General features: G+C 32.2%; 1 protein-coding gene across 3 annotated transcripts in view; it reads left to right on the plus strand.

The window, feature by feature from the left end:
- ATG4C (autophagy related 4C cysteine peptidase) overlaps positions 1–19,524 on the plus strand; it is a 68,797-nt gene that overhangs the window by 38,535 nt on the left and 10,738 nt on the right. For all 3 annotated transcript variants that reach the window (XM_011369554.2, XM_011369553.2, XM_011369552.2), the window contains exons 7-11: positions 642–712; positions 3,605–3,741; positions 6,545–6,623; positions 7,277–7,353; positions 13,347–13,466. In XM_011369554.2, coding sequence (XP_011367856.1) covers positions 642–712; positions 3,605–3,741; positions 6,545–6,623; positions 7,277–7,353; positions 13,347–13,466 — 484 coding nt within the window. The remainder of the gene's footprint in view (positions 1–641; positions 713–3,604; positions 3,742–6,544; positions 6,624–7,276; positions 7,354–13,346; positions 13,467–19,524) is intronic.

Genomic DNA, 19,524 nt, shown 5'->3' on the forward strand with positions numbered 1-19,524 from the left:
TCCAGTTAAATAAAAATACTTATATTTCCACAGTTTGTATAATTTTCTTTTACAGATATTGTGTGCATGTTTTTTCATATCATGTGCACTGTTGAGAACATTATACTCACTTAGAAATAGATCTCAATTTGCAGTTTTACTTATAGAATTCTAAGACTCAAAATTAGGAGATTCATTTGTTCAGGTCACAAAGGTTTTTCAATGAAGGAAGAAAAGTCATGCTATTGTTTAAGGAAAAGAAAAAAAACTTTCATAAGTTTGATTGTACCAGAACAATCAAACAATAATGAACTACTAGTCAGTAATGTAAGTTAATATGAAGCAAACCTTGAAGCATATTGTAATACCGTTGGTTAGAAAATGTTTAATATAGCCAGGAGAGTAGTTGAGAGAAAATTTGGATTGGGAGGACCAGGGTTTGTAGTTTTATACCCAAGAAGTTTTAAAATATATATTTTTTCAATTTTGAAAAAACTGACCTAATTTCTGACACCATTCAAATGATAGTTTTGAAAGCAGACTCTATAGATTAAATAGGAATGTCAGGAAAATGATGGCTTTCTTTCCTCTTAAATTAATTTTTAGTTACCAATTAGAAATATTAGTTAGGATTTTAAAAGATCATGCTTGTTATTTCTTAGAAAAGCAGTTGAAGAAGCAAGACACCCTGAGTTACAAGGCATAACTATTTATGTTGCACAAGATTGTACAGGTAAGGAATGTATATAATTTTAATTTTATCTGTTTATTTGGTCAGACTTCACATATATATTTGGCTTATCCCAATTATATTCTAAATGATTGTGGAGGTAGAGACCACATCTTAGACATTTTTGTTTTTACATAGCACCCTATAAGTAGCAGGCACTTATTAATATTCTTTGATATACTATGAATTATTAGTTGCAATGAAGTAAGTTTCTAAAGAAAATTCCAATATTTAAAATGACTACTTTAAGAAAGTTAGATGGGAAAATTTAACATAGGTATATACTTAGGCAGCAGAAAATACAAGTTACTTCATATTAACACAAGCATCACTGGAAATGCAGTTTCAAAAGTCCTAGTGTATAGTGCAGAGTCCTAAATACGTAAAACCATGGGAAGAGATGCAATCACACAGGAAGAGAATACAGAATAGGAAGAGGAGGAAATGAATGGCAAATGGAATCTGGTTACATTTCTTAATTTAAAAACTATGACTTTTCATTGTTTCTAGTCTCAAGTTATTTTAGCATATAAACCCATAAATCCCTTTACAATTTGACCTGACCTATATTTTCAGCACCACCTCCCAACTCTCCCTTCTATGTTGATACACCGAAGTGCTGTCAACCTTCAGCTCATTACTTGGGCAAACTGTTATCATCTTTTTTTTTATTCCTGTGCACTTATTATCGCCTCTGCCTAGAATGCCCCTTCCTATTAAAATGCCTCTTGTTAACTGTCAACTCATTCTTTACAAGTACCCTTAAAATTAACACCTTTGGTAAAGTCTTTCCCAACTCCCAGTAGGCAGAATTAATTTTTCTGTGCTCTGTAACATTTTGGAAATACCTCTATTAAATGTTGCACTTGTAAATTCACTTGTAATATCACCTTATGATGATTTCTTTCTCCCCAAAAGATCAACGATTGTTAAGGTAGCAGGATAGGGAAAGGTATCAGAATCCCTTGGTTGGGAATCATAGCTATAGTGAGCCTCTCTTATGGAACTGAACTTTTTTATAACTCTTACATATGTTGGAAGTGGAGGAAAAATACCAAAATGATTCAGCCAAACAATTTGGAATCAAGATATTATTTGCTTTTGTGTACTTCCCCCACACCCCATGTCAACAAATAGTAGGTTCTCAAATGTGTATTGAATGAAGATCAAAGATAACATTTCATAAGGGACAAATTGTCGTATATGCCCATGGAAATATTATTATTTTGTGTTACTTGTGGCAGTATTTGCTTCTGGAGGAAATAGAGCCCTCTGAAGGGAAACAAAAAGAAGGTTTGTCTATATTTGTTACTACCTAATCCTTCCGTTTTCTCTTGAATTATTTCTCTTAGGCTCCAATACCCATCATTCTACCAAAACTGCTCTTAACAATAATTTCATCTTGCTAAATCCAGTGGTCACCTCTCAGTCCTCACATCACAGTCTGTTAATAGCATTTGACATAGTCGACCACTTCCTCTTCCTTTTAACATTTTGTTTACTTAGTTTCCAGGACACTCTTCTTCAAGTTTTCCTTGTTTACCGCTTCACATTCTCCTTTGCTGGTTTTTCCTCATCTTGATCTTTAAAATTGTTGATATTTATGTTTAGCCATTAGACTTCATCTCTTCTGTGTACATGGATTTGACTTCACCCGGTGTCAGAGCTTTGCAGTACCATCTGTATGCTGTCAACTCCCAAATTTATAGGTCCATCCTGGACCTCTCCCCAAATCCAGGCTTCTGTTATGTCCACAACTGCCTACTTATCCTCTCTGCCTGCATGCCTAATTGAGATCTCAAACTTAGCATGTCTAAAATTAAATTCCCAAACCTCCTTCTTACAGTCTTTTTATGTCTTTGTAAATGGCAACTTTCTTACTCTGCTTGTAGTACCAAAACCCTTCAGTTTGCCAATGATATTTTCCCCCTCTCACATCTTACATTTACTATATTAGGGAGTTTTTTTTCCTTCAAACTAATCACTTTTCACTGCCTTCACATGCCCATCCTATGACCATTCCCTGTCTTCATAATTACTGTATTTGTTCAAGTCACCATCATCTCTTGCTGGATAACTGAAATGCTTTTTAGCTCTTCTCTGTGTTTCAGCCTTTGCCCCTACAGTCTGTTATCAATATAAGAACCAGACTAGTAAAGTATAAGTCAGATCAGGGCTTGTCTTTTCTAAAAAAAAAAAAAAAGTCTTCAATGGCTTCCCATCTCACTTAAAGTAAAAACTGAAGTCTTTACAATGGCCTTTAAGAGTTCACATAACCTGTCTTCATTCTGCCCCAATATGTAACTCGATCTCCTCATTTTTACCTCATTCTTTGCTACTGTACTCCGTGCTCACTTCTATTCAGAGGCACCAACTTCTTGTTCCTGGAATATGCTCACTGTGCTTCTGCCGTAAGGCATTTGCACTTGGTGGAATGCTCTGAAATGCTCTTCTCCCAGGTGTCTGCATCACTTGTTTCTTACTTTCTTTAAGTCTTAACTTAAATGTTAGTTTCTCATAAAACCTTGCCTACTACCTTATTTTAAATAGCCTCCTCTCAGCGTTTCCTATGTATCTTTTTCCCTTTGTTTTTCTTGGAGGCACCTATCACCATCTGATGCATCTTGTCTGTTTCTCTGTATTAGAGTGTATGTTCTCTGAGGTCAAGGATTTTACTCCATTTTGTTTACTGCTGAAGCCCCCGTGCTATATAGTAGCTACTCAATAGGTATCTATTGACTGCATAGATCAGGTAGGTATTTTTGACTTGTTGAGACCTTGATAGTAATTAATGTCAGCGATCAGATGACTGGCCAGTGTGGGGAAAATCAGGGTAAAAATCTTTCTGAAAATCATTTCTGTAAAATTTAATATATATTCATTATGTTTTTTCAGTTTACAGTTCTGATGTAATTGATAAACAATGTGCTTCCATGGCTCCTGATATTTCAGATGACAAAGCTGTAATTATTCTAGTTCCTGTTAGACTTGGTGGAGAAAGAACCAACACTGATTACTTAGAGTTCGTAAAGGTAGGAAATGAGTTTTTTAAGACAATGCTAGCTTATATGTAAAATACAAAAGATTTGTGATATTTTATTCTGTTAAATTAGTAGTGATGACTTTATAGTTGTAGATTATAAAGTTTAACATTAGAGATTTTTAGTTTCAGATCAGATGTGATTTGAAGAGTACAGTGTTATATGACAAAATGAAAAGCCTTTTAATCTTTGTAGGTAATCTAGAAAACACAGATGCAGCAGAAATCATTATCTGTAATATGTCTATAGTTCCCATGATCCTTATTTGTGATTTTTAAAACTATGTATCTTTGTTTATTCATAAAACCCACATTAAACTATATTGAGTAATTATTAAAACAGACTTTTCTGTTACTGCTACGTTATCTCTTAATTTATTTACTGTACCACCATAAGGTCGATAAGTTAGAATGAGTATTTATATAAAGAGAAACGATGAAGATAATGTGGGAGAAGGTTCCAACTTTGTTTTTTTTTTCATTTTAACCAGTTAAAAATATGTTCTATTTCAGACACACAATTTTTTTTCCCCAAAAGAACCTGTCTAATTATGTTATCTTGTTTTGGGCACCAAGGCATTCAGTTCAGTTGTCACAAAACTTTAACTTTTGAAATACTTAATTTCTGGTTAAGATTATAGTATTTATATTATTTTCACAGTTTAAATAAAATATCTCATTTTTTCAAGGCCAGAAATGGAATTCTTTTTTGAATAGGGTGTTATGGGATATAGTAATCTTGAAATAAAGTCTAGATTTGTTTTTTATGATTCAGTAACAGTTTGTTCCCTACTGGAAGCATTAATCCCATATGTATATGTATATGGTGGAAAATATCTCCTCAAGATAAACTATGCTGATTCTAAAAATCTAGAGCAGTTGTTTTAAATACATGATATATGGAAATCTTCTAGCTGGTATATTGGCATTTTCTAATAGTTATCAAAAATTTGCAGGCACACTTGTTACTAATAATACCAATACTATAATATATTGATAATGTCCGAATATCCTAGGGATTTGATTTCTAACATGTGAATTCTTTAGTAGAGTTATTGGTGGAATGTGAGAAGTTATGAACCATTGAATCCATTGAGGCTTCTGGCATGTTGTCATGTCTCAGTAGGTTCTAAGCAAATCTGAACTGGATTCCCTCTGCCTTTTCTACTACCATGAGAAGATTAGAAACAGGCAATCTTGGAACTGGCCCCTTTAGCCAAAACCCCATTGCTGGTGGAATGGGCTGCAGATGGCTTTGAGATATGTTATATCGGTTGAGGGCTTTCCTATTTGGTGGTATTGATAGTATTTATCAGAAGGCAGGACTGCCTAATGCTCTTGAGTGGAGCGTGACTTGTGAAATGAACCATGGTTAGCTGTTAAAGTGATCCTAAGTACCTAGCATCTAGGAGTTGATCAACAAATTTACTTGTTTGCTGTGTGTTTTAATTACAACAACCACATATTACTTGTAAGCAAATAATTAAGCTTAAAAAAAAAAAAACCCACAATGGTTTGATTATTTTTAAAGGAAAAAAATTTGTTTATATATCTTTATTTTTATATCTTCTAGATTTCAAAACATCCTCTCATTTACAAGAAGGGAAGTTTAAATACTGTTGTTAAATACTTTGGGGGTTTTATAACATACACTTTATTAGTGTTTTCTAACATAATATATATCAACATTAATGCAGGAACTATTGACAAGACATTAATTGATTCCACTGGACATGTTTTTAATTGACTCCACTGGACATGCCTTTTTTTTTTTTTAAAAGGTATAGAGTTATTTGGCCCAGCTTAAATAGCGTTCTGCTTAGAAGAGATAGTAAAGGGCATATTAAATTATTTATTGTGATATCCCTGACACTTTAAGATAAGTAAAATAAATTGGCATTAAATACAATAGTAAATGTTATTTTCCTTGGATTAAAATGTTTTCATTGGTCTTTATATTTATTCTAAATTAAGTAGCATAAAAAAGCTGTCAAGTAAATGCCATTGATTATAAAATGGTTTTTAGTTTGGGATTCTAAGACTCAAGGTTCAATGAAAACATTAAAAAGGCCAAAGAACTATTTCTAGCATTTCAAAAAGTCAGATGAATGTGGGCTATAATCCTAAAAGCAACAAATGAACAGGACAAAGAGACTCATGGATATGGACTATAGACTAGTGGTTACCAGAGGGGATGGGGGAGGCAGGAGCGGGGAGGTAGATGGGATAAAAGGGATCAAATATGTGGTGACAGAAAGAAACCTAACTATGGGAGGTGAACACTCAATGTAAATATATATATGCCTTATTGTTAAAATGTACAGCTGAAACTTGATTTCGTTAACCAATATCACCATAAAAAAATAAAAATAAAAATAAGTAAATAAATAAAAATTAAAAAAAAAAAAAAAGGCCTGATGAAAGTACTACAGTGATCACAATAAGGCTGTTCCAGCAACTGAAAGGCCAAGAGTTTTGGCTTTGGCAGGAATTTTATCGCTTTTATGTGGTAATGTTGTCTATCTCTATATCTGGCACACTGTAGTTGTTTAATGTTGTTGAGTGACATGCTGATCAGAATATTTGATTTAGCCATGTTAATATTGAGTGACTTAAAGAAAAAGGAAAGTAGTTTGATAGACAAAAGGATTTCAGAACATGAGGGTAAAAGTAATAAAAATAAAACTGGTGGTAAAAAACTTGAGAATTACTGATATTGGTAATACAAATTTGGTTGTTTTGAATAATTACCATTTGTCTCTTGACTCTAAATCTGAATTAATTTCTTTTGGCAGGGTATTTTAAGCCTTGAATATTGTGTGGGAATTATTGGTGGCAAACCAAAACAGTCATATTACTTTGCTGGATTTCAAGGTTAGTGATTTAGTAAAATATATTCATTGTTTTCTTTTAAAAGTCAGAAAGTTAATATGGGATCATCTGGAAGCAGGATGATTAACAGAGCAAAATGAGTACCTTATAAATTCATCAGTCCTACCATAGCCACTCATTTGTCATTTGGTCCACAACATAATTGGATTCTGTAAAATGTATGTTTAATTTCTGTTATTGCATAAACAAGGCATAATTTATTGGTTTCACTAAACTTCAGAAGACATCGCTTTCACATTCTGGCAGTTGCTATTTACATATTTACTTTTTACCCGGTTTAGTGGTGCTAGTTGATAAAATGACAAGCAATATGTTCTTCCTGTCAGGATAAAGTAGTGCAACACATTTTTCATGTGCAAACTGTGGAATATAATTGTGTGTTTGTGAAAGTAATTTTATCACCAAAAATTAAATGACAATCTTATCACTTTATAAAAATTCTGCTTATACAAGCATATTTGGTTATGCAAAAGTTAATTTGTCCTGTGCAAACCTATGTTTCAGTCAATGATTATCAGTCTGGCAAGCTGTGACTCCCAGATTTTTTTCAGCTATTCTACATAGAAATTGGATTGTAAGCAGTGTAATAATAAGGTGTTTTTTTGAATTACTTGTCTTCTGTTTTGTCCTTGTAGATGACAGTTTGATTTACATGGATCCTCATTACTGCCAGTCTTTTGTAGATGTCAGCATAAAGGATTTCCCTCTTGAGGTACTATGGATTAAGAGCTGTTTTCTTACCATATGAAGCAAACTCTATTTAGAGATGTGTTAGGTAGCTGTGCATTTATGGGATGAAAATTACAGGTTAATAATATTTTACTGATTTATAAAACTATAACCCACACTATAGTCAAAGGTTAAATAATTTGTAACTGAATTTTAATTTATGATATACTTTCTTCTCCATTTATCTTTGTCTCTAGCTTGTTAGATACTCCAGCCCTACCAGAATAAATGATCAAACCTCTAAATAATTTTGTAGCTATACAACGGAAGAGTACTAAAGAATAAAAATGTTAGGCATGTTTAAAAAAAGAAAGGGTAAAAAAAAGAAAGAAAGATGATGGAGTTGAGTTAGAATGACAAGGTATCTTAAGGAGACTATTTGCTACATTACTTTGCTTTGATTGTTATAATTAAATCTTAGCCTATGGTTAAGAAGTTTTCAAGAATTTAGATTTCTAATATTTGTTTTAGCTTTGATTTCTTACAACTTCCTTTCCTATATGTCAGTCATTTTGTGATCCAGTATTTTAATTCAGAAAATTTGAGTGTACGTAAGTGAGACATGTAATTATTAGATTGATTTTTTTTCTTGTTTTCTCAGTTGATGCTTTTAAAATAATTTTAATCACTTGAATGGCATGGATCACTAATTCTCAAGGACTAGAAAAATTGGAAATATGGTTTAGTACTTTGTTTTAATAATAGCTTGCTGGTTAATCGTAATACCTAATCGTATTTAAGGGGTAGATTATGAAAAACAGTTCAACTGCAAGATTAAAATATGGTTGAGAAAGATACATTATAAAACATTATAGCATCTTTTAGAAACTATTATCTCAAAGTACTAACATCTTGAAGCCAAGGATCAGCTTTATTTTCTACTTTCTTCCTTCATAGTATCTTGCCTCTAAATATTTGCCTCCAATAAATATTTCTGGTTGCCTAATTGATATTGGGGGAGGCACAAGAGATTTGTGCTATGTGAACCACATTCTCATTCTCTTTCTGCTGCGTTGTGGTCTTATATCACTGATTCCTTTGTCTAAGTTACATTTCCAGTGTATATGTGCCAGATTGACTCCTTAAAAAAGTAGATACTTGAGATTCAGATAGAAAGTTGTTTCATAGTGTTCTACTGTTATCGAAAATAGGCAAATTAAAAGATTATTTGTGTTGATTATTTTGGCCATCTGAGAGACTCTACAAAGATGCCAAGGTGAATGAATATCCTGGTTATGTCCACACAATCAGTGTTAGAAAGGTTGAAGTTCATTTTTAGAAGATTGTTGCAACACTTCACTACGGAGTCAATAAAAGCTTGATATGGGGTGGTGATAGTGAGAATGGAAAAGGAGAATTGATTTTAAGAGACTTTATAAAGTAAACTTTGGTGAAATTAGGTAACTTCTTAAATTAAATGCACAGAGGAAATTTATTTCTTATACACAGGGACACTAAGAAGGTAGATTTAGATGCTATATTTTTGAAATGCTGCTAGAATATCAACCTGTCTAGGTAATTCCTCTTGACAATTTTTAATTTTTCTTAATTCAGGGATTTATCTTAGATTATTTATAGAATTGCATCATTTATTTTCCTATGAGAGTATAATATAAAAATTATAGCAGGTTGTCTATTTTGTATAGAAATATAATTTTTCTTTTTGCTTTCTATCATATTTTAAGCTTAACATGCTCCATGAGGAGGTATTTTAACTATTCTATATTACTAAACATCCTTGCCTGGCTATAGTGGCTGTGTTTATGTGCTATTGAAATTTTGCAGTTGATTGCTGTAATAAGTTATATGCACATTCTATATCCTTCCCTTATACCTAAATTATTAAAATTATTTTTGAAAGCAACTTTCTTTGATCAATACTTCTTTTGGTCAATAGATAGAGAAATTAAAATCCTAGATCTTTTATTCAATTCTATGTAAATAATTGCTATAAATAGTTTTAAGTGAGTACCCTGAATCCAATAGGATTATGAAAACTTAAGAAATTAGTATGATATTCAGAGTATTTGAGATTGAAGAAGAGATTTATTAGATTATATATTTTGTTTTTCTTATAGTGTGGCATTCCTATATTTGTAGAGTTGAACTTTTAAAATTTTGAAACCAAGTCAGATCAAGTTATTTTTTTCTTTTTAAACAAATTTTGAAACCAAGTCAGATCAAGTTATTTTTTTTCTTTTTAAACTATCATTTATTGAGCTCTTTCTATGTGTAAGAGACACTGTTCTAAGCACTTTAGAGTCCTCTGTTGAACCCCTTTTTTAACCTGAAGTTCCAAATGCTTTGATTACGTGTATTTGTATTAATTTTTAATTCTTGTGACATTTTCTTATAAAATATATTAGAATATGCTATTGGATTTCTATACTAACATTTAAGGAATCTTCCTCATCTTTAGCTATCTTCACTTAGTTTTTAACATTGTGAAGTGACTGTAAGTAGTCATAGTTAGATCTTGAGTTTAGTAGTAGGAATATGCCAGGGCATTGCTAGTCCAGACTGAGAAATATAATGTCATATTATTATAATGTGTAAACTCATAGTCCATAATTTTCATGTAAAGAATATAGTTAAGAGATGCAACATAAACAACTTTAAAAGAAAAGTCATGAAAAGACAACTTGAAATTAGAAGAGAATGAGAAGAACTCTAATAGGCCTTAGCATTATGGGCATGTTGCATTGTGGATTCCCATTGTCAATGTCAATAGTTAGGACAGGGCAGAGTTTCAGCTGTTGGGATGAGAGGACTAGAGAAGATATATATATTTATTTTGTGTGTGTGTGCGTGTATTTAATAAGTTAAACCAGAGACTATTCCTTCATGTTATTTATGCTACACTTTCAGAATTACCAGTTTTAACTCTTGCAAACTCTATTCTGTTATTTAGATAATATTCTATTCTTAATATTAACATTCTATTAATAAGGTAAGAAAAGACATTAGTAGACATGTTAGTTTGTTCTAATTCCTGGGCCTCCAATTTCAAATTTCAAATTTTAGAAGTTTCATACAGTGGTAAATATTTGAATCTATCCTAGTAAATTCAGAGAACAGTGGCATTAAAGCTATTAGAATGATATGATGTGATTAGATAGATGGATGAGTGAATTTATCAGTGAAAGATGTACCCTTTATGAATTACACATGCGAACGGCAGTTAGTAAGAGGTGCTTTTTCGTAAAGGTATTCTCTAATCAACTAGGGAAGCTTTATCTAAATCACCAAAATAGCGTAGCTACACCTTAAAGTATTTGTTTCATTATTGTTTGTATGTTTAGGTAATAGAATCCACTATTCCAAATAATAAGCCTAGAACAGTGCCTGTTGTTTACTAGGTGCCTAATAACTATTTCTTGAGGCAACGAATAAGTAATGTATTGAAAAATTAAATAAACTGGAATTGACTTACCCTGGCCAGCTTTTTCAGAAACATATTTCACTGTCACAGAATTGTACCTAGTGAACACTCCTAAAATGTGTGTGTGAAGTAGAAACTGCTAATCTTACCAATTATCAGATTTTTAAAAATTAAGAAATCATAAATGCATAGTTCAAAGAATTATCACTTGAGAAAATATTTGAGGTTCTAACTTGTTCTGCAGTAAACAGAAATGATTCTGCATTATAGATTAATGTTGGTTTGATTGCAGAATCTTCTTGGGTGAAAAAAAGAATATAATTTTAAGTTTAAATGATATAAAATGCCTCTCTGTAATATAAGTTCCAGTACTCATTAATAACACCCAATAGCAATTTTAGTTTTCAGTGATCAGAGATTTATATCTGTGTTTTCGTGAATAATTTAAAAAGTCTTTTGTAGATATCAAAACAACCACGAATAACAATTTAGTGTTTGCATTACTATCTACGATGATTGAAACAATACTGTGAAACAGCACTAAGCTGATTCTGAGCTTAGTCTTAGTGGGTCTTACATAGAACTTGAATCAGTGCTTTAGTATAATGTAGGACACCCTTGTACATGAGTTAAAAAATATTTTTTTGGACCTTGTGCAAACTTTTGGCCCCTCTTCTTTATCCCTAAGTAGTAAAAGTTCAATAAATATTGCTTATTATTGACTTTGGAAGGAGTTAGGCAAATGACTATTTTTAGATACCATATACGTAGAATAATGTTTTGTAAATGTGACCTAGAACTGTTTGTGCTTTATATACTAGTATACTTCTGTATATTGTTAACTGGTGAGCTTACTTAAACTTCTGTGTCTTCCTAGATCTGTTTTTAATATCTCCTTATAAATAAAACAGAGGAAACGATATTGGAAAAAGTCCAACTAAGAATACTTTTGTTGAGTAGTATTCTGGTTTCAGTTTAACTAGGTTGGATCTCATTATATAAATAATTGTTAGCTAAGCATTTTGTAGAAGTCATAGGTTTGAAAACACATTTGTTTGGTCTATATTTACTTCCCTGATGTTAGATTTGAATCTTCTATATATACGATTGAATTATCCATAGGGAAAAAAAGCAGCTTGAATGTATGCATTTTGCATATCTTCTGGTGATAATATGGGATACTCATTGGATCACTGGGTTGTAGGAGGAGAGAAAAGAGTGATTTTGATTGATTCACCAGGAACATGGCAAATATGAAAGCCTATATTTTCCCACATTTCGATAGATGGTTTCAAGTTAAAATCCTTAAGTCTTAGGCTATAAATGTAGGGAAATTTTAATTTATGAGTTCAAATTCAGCCTAGATTGTTTCTTAATTGAGCTTGTTCTTTAATTCAAAAATATGAAATATACCACAAAGAGTTTCCCACACCTGTCTTCCATCTGCCTACTTTTCTTCCTCTCCCTTAAGCTTGTTAGTTTTTGTGTATTCTTATAGAATGTATTTATGCAAATATAAACAAATATATATTTTTATGGCCCTCCTTTTATCCATTAACATCTTTATGTATATATGTGTGTATGTATGTATGTGTGTGTGTGTGTGTGTGTGTGTGTGTGTGTGTGTGTGTGTATATATATATATATATATACACACACATAAATACTTGGTAGCACCAGTAATTTTTAAGGACAAGATACTCAAGCATTCAAGCAATTAAAAAAAAAAATCTTTAAAACGAAGTACCAGAATGTGGTGGTGAAGAAAAAAATTGGAATCATTAGCTTTATATCTGTTCTTTTTCTATTTGTGTGTTCTCTAAAGATGCAGACTCTACTAATAGCCACATCCTAGTAGCAAGGGTAGAGATGCTAGAGCTGCCTCCTCAGCCCATTTGTATCTATGGCAATGTGACCGCTTGAGGAGAGTGAACTAAAGGGAAAGGATGACTGCTAAGAAGGGCAAGGACCATAATAGAACAGTTTTCACCTATGTCCTATATGGGAATAAACATGAACTTAAAAGCACAGTAAAAGAATAGGTTAGAAGAATATGCAATTATATATTAATTGTGTCAATTGCTAAAACTCTCAAGTTGACCTCTTTTCATATGACTATGGAACAGTTACATGAATCTGTGTATTTGTCTAAAAAGTCTTGATATCCTTATTAAAAGGTTTATATACATTAAAAAAATTCTAACAGAACAGATTTACACTTTTTAAGAAATGGCTAACTTGATTCTCAACCTTATATTAGCTTATTCTTGTCTTTTCCACTGGCACATTTTCCTTGCCTTCTGCAAGTGTTAGAAGTGCATACCACTTTGACACTCTTTCTTTTGCAGAATGGCACTAGTATCACATAAGGTAGAGATTTGGTTAATTGACATACTGAGTTGACTGTCATGTTTTACAGCATCGGAGAGTAGGAAGGACCATCTGCATTGGGTAGACTAAAACACCATTTGAAAAGCATGTTTATAGTTTTGAGAAAAGCTAGATGGCAAATTTTAAATTAAGTAATATTCTTATATGTACTTAAGTCTATCAAATAAAAGTAAATTAATTCTAAAGAACTTTGAAAATTACAGACATTCCACTGCCCTTCTCCTAAAAAGATGTCCTTTCGAAAAATGGATCCTAGCTGTACAATAGGATTTTACTGTCGAAATGTTCAGGACTTCAAACGAGCTTCTGAAGAAATCACTAAGGTACGTTTATTTAAAATATTATAATAATATTTGTAAATGACCAGTTTTTATTAGAGATAGCCTATAAAAATACAAAAATCTGTAAATTTTGATACTTTTCTAAAATTTCCCTTTGAAGGTTAATATTATTAGGAATATTGAGAACAGAAAATAAAACTTTGGAAATTCCTTGCCTTTGGTATGGATGAAACCAACTAGTGACCAGTTGAGAGTCCTTGCTCCACTAGGTGGCACTGTTGAAATAAAAATGCCTTTGCAGAGGGATTAGGTTATATGTGCAAGCAATTAGGTTATATTTTATTTGAAGAGGATTTTAAAAGGGCAATACCTTAGGGGGTAGAAAAAAATTAATGAAGTATTTGATCAAGCCAAATTGTGCATTATTTCTTGTTAGTCCATCTACTACTGCTTCTTTGATTTTTTTTTTTTAAAGGGAAATGGTATTTTTGGATATCTCAGAACTGCTTTATCAAATGAGCTGTGCTGTAACCTTCCAATAAGCTTGTCTAATCTGATCTATTCTACTTATAGGATCTTTGAAATAGGTTTATTTAACTCCTTCTCATTATCTTTAAACTTCTGCATTTTTCTGGTCCTTGAGTACAGTACTGCTAAAACATTTATAGAATAGCCTCGAGGATTATCTATATTTAGTACTTTAGAAAGTCAAAAAGATTACTTATTTGGAAAGTAAGCATAACTGGATGGGTCTCTTTATTAGTATCAATAGCTATAGGTTACCATTTTATGGATAATTAAAACCAGTAATAGAATCACTTTTGGGAATTTTAGTTTGAGCTCAGATATAATTGTACCTTATTACTGCTTTCCTTACAGTTAATTTTCTTCAGGAAAATGGACATAGTAGGTTGAAATTTGATTTTTATACTGTAAAAAATAAAATGAAAAAGTTAAATAAAAAGTTTCATGTAAGCTAGGTTTAGTTTACTTGACCTGCCATATAAAAGAGGAAATTTAACAGAACCATGACAGAAAAATGAATGAGGAGAGGTGAAAATGAGATATGTGAGAACCGTTTCTTATTCTTCATTTCTCACAGTTGTCATCTTTTCATTCTCTCTTTTCAACCTGGAAGGCCAAGTGAACATAACAAAATATGTATTCTCCATTTTTCCCCCTTTTTTATTCTTTGAAATTAGAAATATTTATATATTTTAGTTTTACAGTTCTCAGTCTTTATGAAGTATTCTGTGTACTAAAATATACAAATCCAGATGATATTGTAATATAGATTGATATTGATGAACATTTTCCACAAAAAAGTTCCATTTCTCTGTTTCTATTAATTTATTTTCTATCCAGGTTAAAATAAGTCTGTTTAGAACGGTAAACCAGTCTACTCTTGAAATAGAAACAAACCAAATTATTACCAAGTTGAAAAAACAAGATGAACAAATGAGTTGCATATTGATATTTTCTGGTTAAAAACAGACAGTTTTTGTGATTTTTACACTGATTTTTACATTGGAAAAAATACTTAAGAAATCATTGCTCGATGCATTAGAGTCATATGCAATATGAAGGTAAAGAGAAACCGTATTGAAATATCATTTGGAAATATTGAGAATTTTGCCAGCATCGGTTAACTTTGCTTTAATAAAAATATTGTTCCTAATAGCTTTTTGAAGCAGTATAAAAAACTCATTTGTCAATTAGTAACTCGATCATTTACTTTTTCTTGGAAGGTTGTAAGTTAAGCAATTTCTTTTTCTTCCTAATAATTGAATTTGGCATTTTTAGCAAAAGTTATTTTTTTCTCTTTAAAAATGAAAACAACTTAAAATTATTTATTTTTAGGTAGGGTGTGTTATGAATTTTCTCATTATGAAAATTAAGCTCGGTAGTCTAATTCTAGTGTTTAAATTGTAATGCCATATGAATGTTCTAAAGCTTTAACTACTTGATTTTTAAAATGTTCACAAAAATTGTTAAATTAATTCAATTTTAGAAGAACTCAGTTCAGCAAATATTTGAGTAACTATCATACTGAAAACATAAAATTACCAAGACATAATCCCTACTTCTGAGCAAGTTATAAGGCTTCTACTTTAAGTAGCATCTATAGTTCAGGAGGGGGAATAAGACAAATAGATGTATATTACATTGAATATGATAAGCATCCATACAGAAACAGAAATAAATTGGTAGGGGAAGGAAGGGTGTTGGAATGAGAGGGCTGTCTCACCTAAGTCAAAGTGCTCGAGATTTTTAATTTGGGCCTGAACATTTAGGCTTAATTTCTATTGGCTTAAGGAGAAGGAAGGGTACTTCAAGCAGAGGGAATAAGAGGAAAGGTATTGAAAAAGGGAAATGTAGAGTTTGTCTAGAGAATGGCAAATAGTCCAATTTGGTAGGTGCCGAGGATACATATAGCGCAGGATCTCTGTCTTTTGACTGCCTGAATCTCTAGGGGTGTGACCTGGGAGTCTCCATTTCTAACAAGCCTCCCAAGTAGTCTTGCTCACCAAATCTGAGAACCGTGTAAGACAGTACAACCAAAAATTGTTTTTAGGTGGCATTAGAACAGATATTTTATTACTTATATATTTATTTATGTTCATATTTGAAAAATATAAGTGGACTGTCAAATGTGACTCTCCTATTTATGATTGACTGTACAAAGCTAATTAGGTTAAAAATAAAAGAAAATATTCGTTAATCATAATAGAGATGGTATACATAGAATACTGAAGGAGATATATAATGCCCAAGGCTTGAGAAACACTGCTGTAGGAAATAGTGGAGGATGAGGCTAGAAAAAGAGGTTGGAATAATATTTGACAATCTTGAATGCCAGGCTGAAGACATTTGTACTTTAGCAATATACTGATTTTTATTAATTTCAAGCATGCAGAAATACAGAGAATAACATAATAAATACCCATGTGCTACCATTACGCTTAAGAAAAAAAATTATCTGTGTAATCGAAATATACTACCCTTTCTCAATCTTATTCCCTTCCTTCCTCCTTTCCTCCCCAGTGGTAACAACTATCCCGAATTAGTATATAATACCCATACTTTTATAAACATAAACAATATATATTGTTTTGCATGTTATTAAACTTTTTATTAATGATATACTTGTAAAAATGTCTATACCCTTCTGCAACTTGTATTTCCATTTAATAATGACCGAGAGATTATATATATATGTACATGTGGGTCTAACTTATTCATTTAAACTGCTGAATCGTAAGTAGTACATTCTGCAGTATACTAATTTAAACTTTCTTTTGGTGGTGGTCATCTAACTTATTTCATTTTCTAGTTATGAATAATGTGTATAAGAATATTCTTATACATATCTCTTTGTGCATCTACAACACTCTAACTAGGATTATATTAGTTACACTAGGTAAGTTAGAGTGGAGTTGCTAGGTGGTGGAGTATACATAATTTTAGGTTTGCTAGATATTGTCATATTCTCTCCAGAGTGATCATACCAAGCAGTATATGCGGATTTCCAATGCTTCACATCCTTATTAACACCTGATATTGTCAAACCTTAAAATTTTTAACCAATCTCATGGATATGAGATTAGTATCTTTTTGTAACTTTAATTTGTATTTCTTTGATTACTAGTGAGACTGAAAATCTTATTAAGGTTTATTGGCCCCTTTGATTCCTCTTTTGTGAATTTCTTGTTCATGTCCTTTTTTTCTTTAGGTCTATTTAAAGAAAATCAAATAAAATTTATAATTCTGGATACTACCACTTGTTGGCTTTATATCTTGCAAATATATTCTCTTAGGCTATTATTTTCACTTGTTAATGGCATCTTTAATTTAGCCAAATTAGTAAATCTTTCTATTTATGGGTTTTAAATTTTGTATCAAAGAAGTCTTTAATAACCAAAGGTTATAAACATAAGATCTACATTCTCCTACATTTCTTCCAAAAGTTTTACGTTTTACACTTAGAACTTGCGTATATCTTAAGGTAGGTACCTTTTTAAAAAAACAAACAAACAAACTAACAAAAACATGGATAATCCATCGTTCCAGCATCATTTCTTAAAAGGTCTAACTTTTCTTCATTGACCTAGGGGAGGACAGAGCTGTGGGATTGCAGAGGAGGGAACTGTTTTGAGAGTTTGTGAAAGTAGAATTAGTAAGACCAAGCAGACACTGACTTGGGGCAAGCAAAAGGGAGAGCTCAAAGACAAGTCTGTTTTATATCTAGGTGTCTAGGAGAAAAATTAATAGTTCACTAATATGGTCATTCATTTAGTCAACAAATGTTTGATCTCACCCCTACCACTCAACCAAAACTCTTTTTCAGGGCCATTGATGACCCCCACATTGCTACATCCATTGGTTATTTCTTAGTCTTCATCTTACTCATTCTATCATTAGCAAATCACTTAGCCAAACATCCACTGCACCTTTCATACGTCTTCTTCGTTTGGCTTCCAGGAACAAAACTTTCTTGGTTTTTCCATTCTTACTAGTCATTCTTTCTCAAGTCTCCTTTGCCTGCTTTTTTCCTCCAACCTTTTAATGTTGGACTGCCCCAGTGCTTAGTCTTTAGTTTTCATATATTTATCTTGGCGAGCTTATCCAGTCATATAGCTTTAAATATCAATTACAAGTCAGCTAAAACCAAGATTGTATTGTTACCCCAAACCTCTCTTCCAAATTATAGATTATATATGTCTAGCTGCCGTTCAACATCTTTTGTACGTGCGATGCACATATCCTGAATAAATTTCTGATTTTATTTTTAAGCTTGTTCCACTTATAGTTTTCCTTATCTCATTTGATGGCAAATTTGTCCTATCTGCTCAGGTCAAAAGCCTTAGAATTATCCTTTCTTCTCTATTTCTTATTATCCCATAACCACTTATATGTTCAAAGTTTATCTAGAATCAGACCACTTTTCACACCTCCACTGCTACGATCCTGGTCTGAGCCACCATCAGTCATTACTGCAGTGGCCTCCTAATTAGTTTCCACCCTATTCTCAATTTAGTAGCCCAGATAATTCTTTTAAAACATAAGTCAAATCATATCACCCCTATCCTAAAAACCTGCATTGACATCCCAGTTTACTTAAAAGTAAAAAAGTTCTGAACTATATTCTCTAAGGCCTTTGATAATCTGTCTTCATGCCCTTCTCTCTTACCTCAGCCTGTCATCTCTTATTTTGCCTCCCTTTCATTGTGCTGTAGCCATGTTGGCCTCTTGCAGATCATCTAACCTAATAGGCAAACTCCAGTCTTAGAGCCTTTGCACTAGACTGGAATGCGTTTCCCTCAGATATCTTCATGGCCGATGCCTTCACTTCCTACAAGTCTTGGCTTAGATATCTCCCTCTCGATGAGGTGTAATCTGAAAACTTTATTTAAAAATGCAGTCTGCCTCACCATTCCCTCTTACTTTGTCTTTTTACCTTTTCCTTAGCACTTACTACTTTCTAATACACTACACAATTTATTTATCTATTATGTTTATTATTACCCATCTTCTCTAGTGGAACATAAACTACACAGGGGCAGGAATGTTTTTGCCCATTTGGGTCAATGATGTATCTCAAAGCATCTAGAACAATGCCTGGCCCATGGTAAGTAAGTATTCAGTGTATTTGTTGAATGGCCGGAGCTGAGTATGCAGTGGCAAACAAGAGTTATGACTCCTGGCTTCATGAACTTACAGTCTAGTGGACAAGAAGGATTTTAAACACATATAAATGCGTAACAAAAACTAAAATTCCATGAAGAAAAAAATGAGAACGAAAAATAGGAAAGAAATAATTTAATTTGGGGAGTACAAAAACATTTTATAAGGTATATTCACTGCATTTTGCTTAAGGTTCGGGTAAAGTCTTGACTGGTCCATTTAAACCTACTCCACAATTAGTAAGAAATCAGCAAGAGAATAGTGAGAGCCCTCCAAATTATAAAGGACTTAAATAACACAATTTCATGACTTACTTTAAGAATGCTTAGAATTCTTGAGGTGGGAGTAGATAAAATGAACAATAGAATTTGACATAATAATGGCATAATAGGGATAGCAGAATTTCAGATGGAGT

The sequence above is a fragment of the Pteropus vampyrus genome, unplaced genomic scaffold (assembly GCF_000151845.1).
Source record: "Pteropus vampyrus isolate Shadow unplaced genomic scaffold, Pvam_2.0 Scaffold151, whole genome shotgun sequence".
Classification (NCBI taxonomy): Eukaryota; Metazoa; Chordata; class Mammalia; order Chiroptera; family Pteropodidae; genus Pteropus; species Pteropus vampyrus.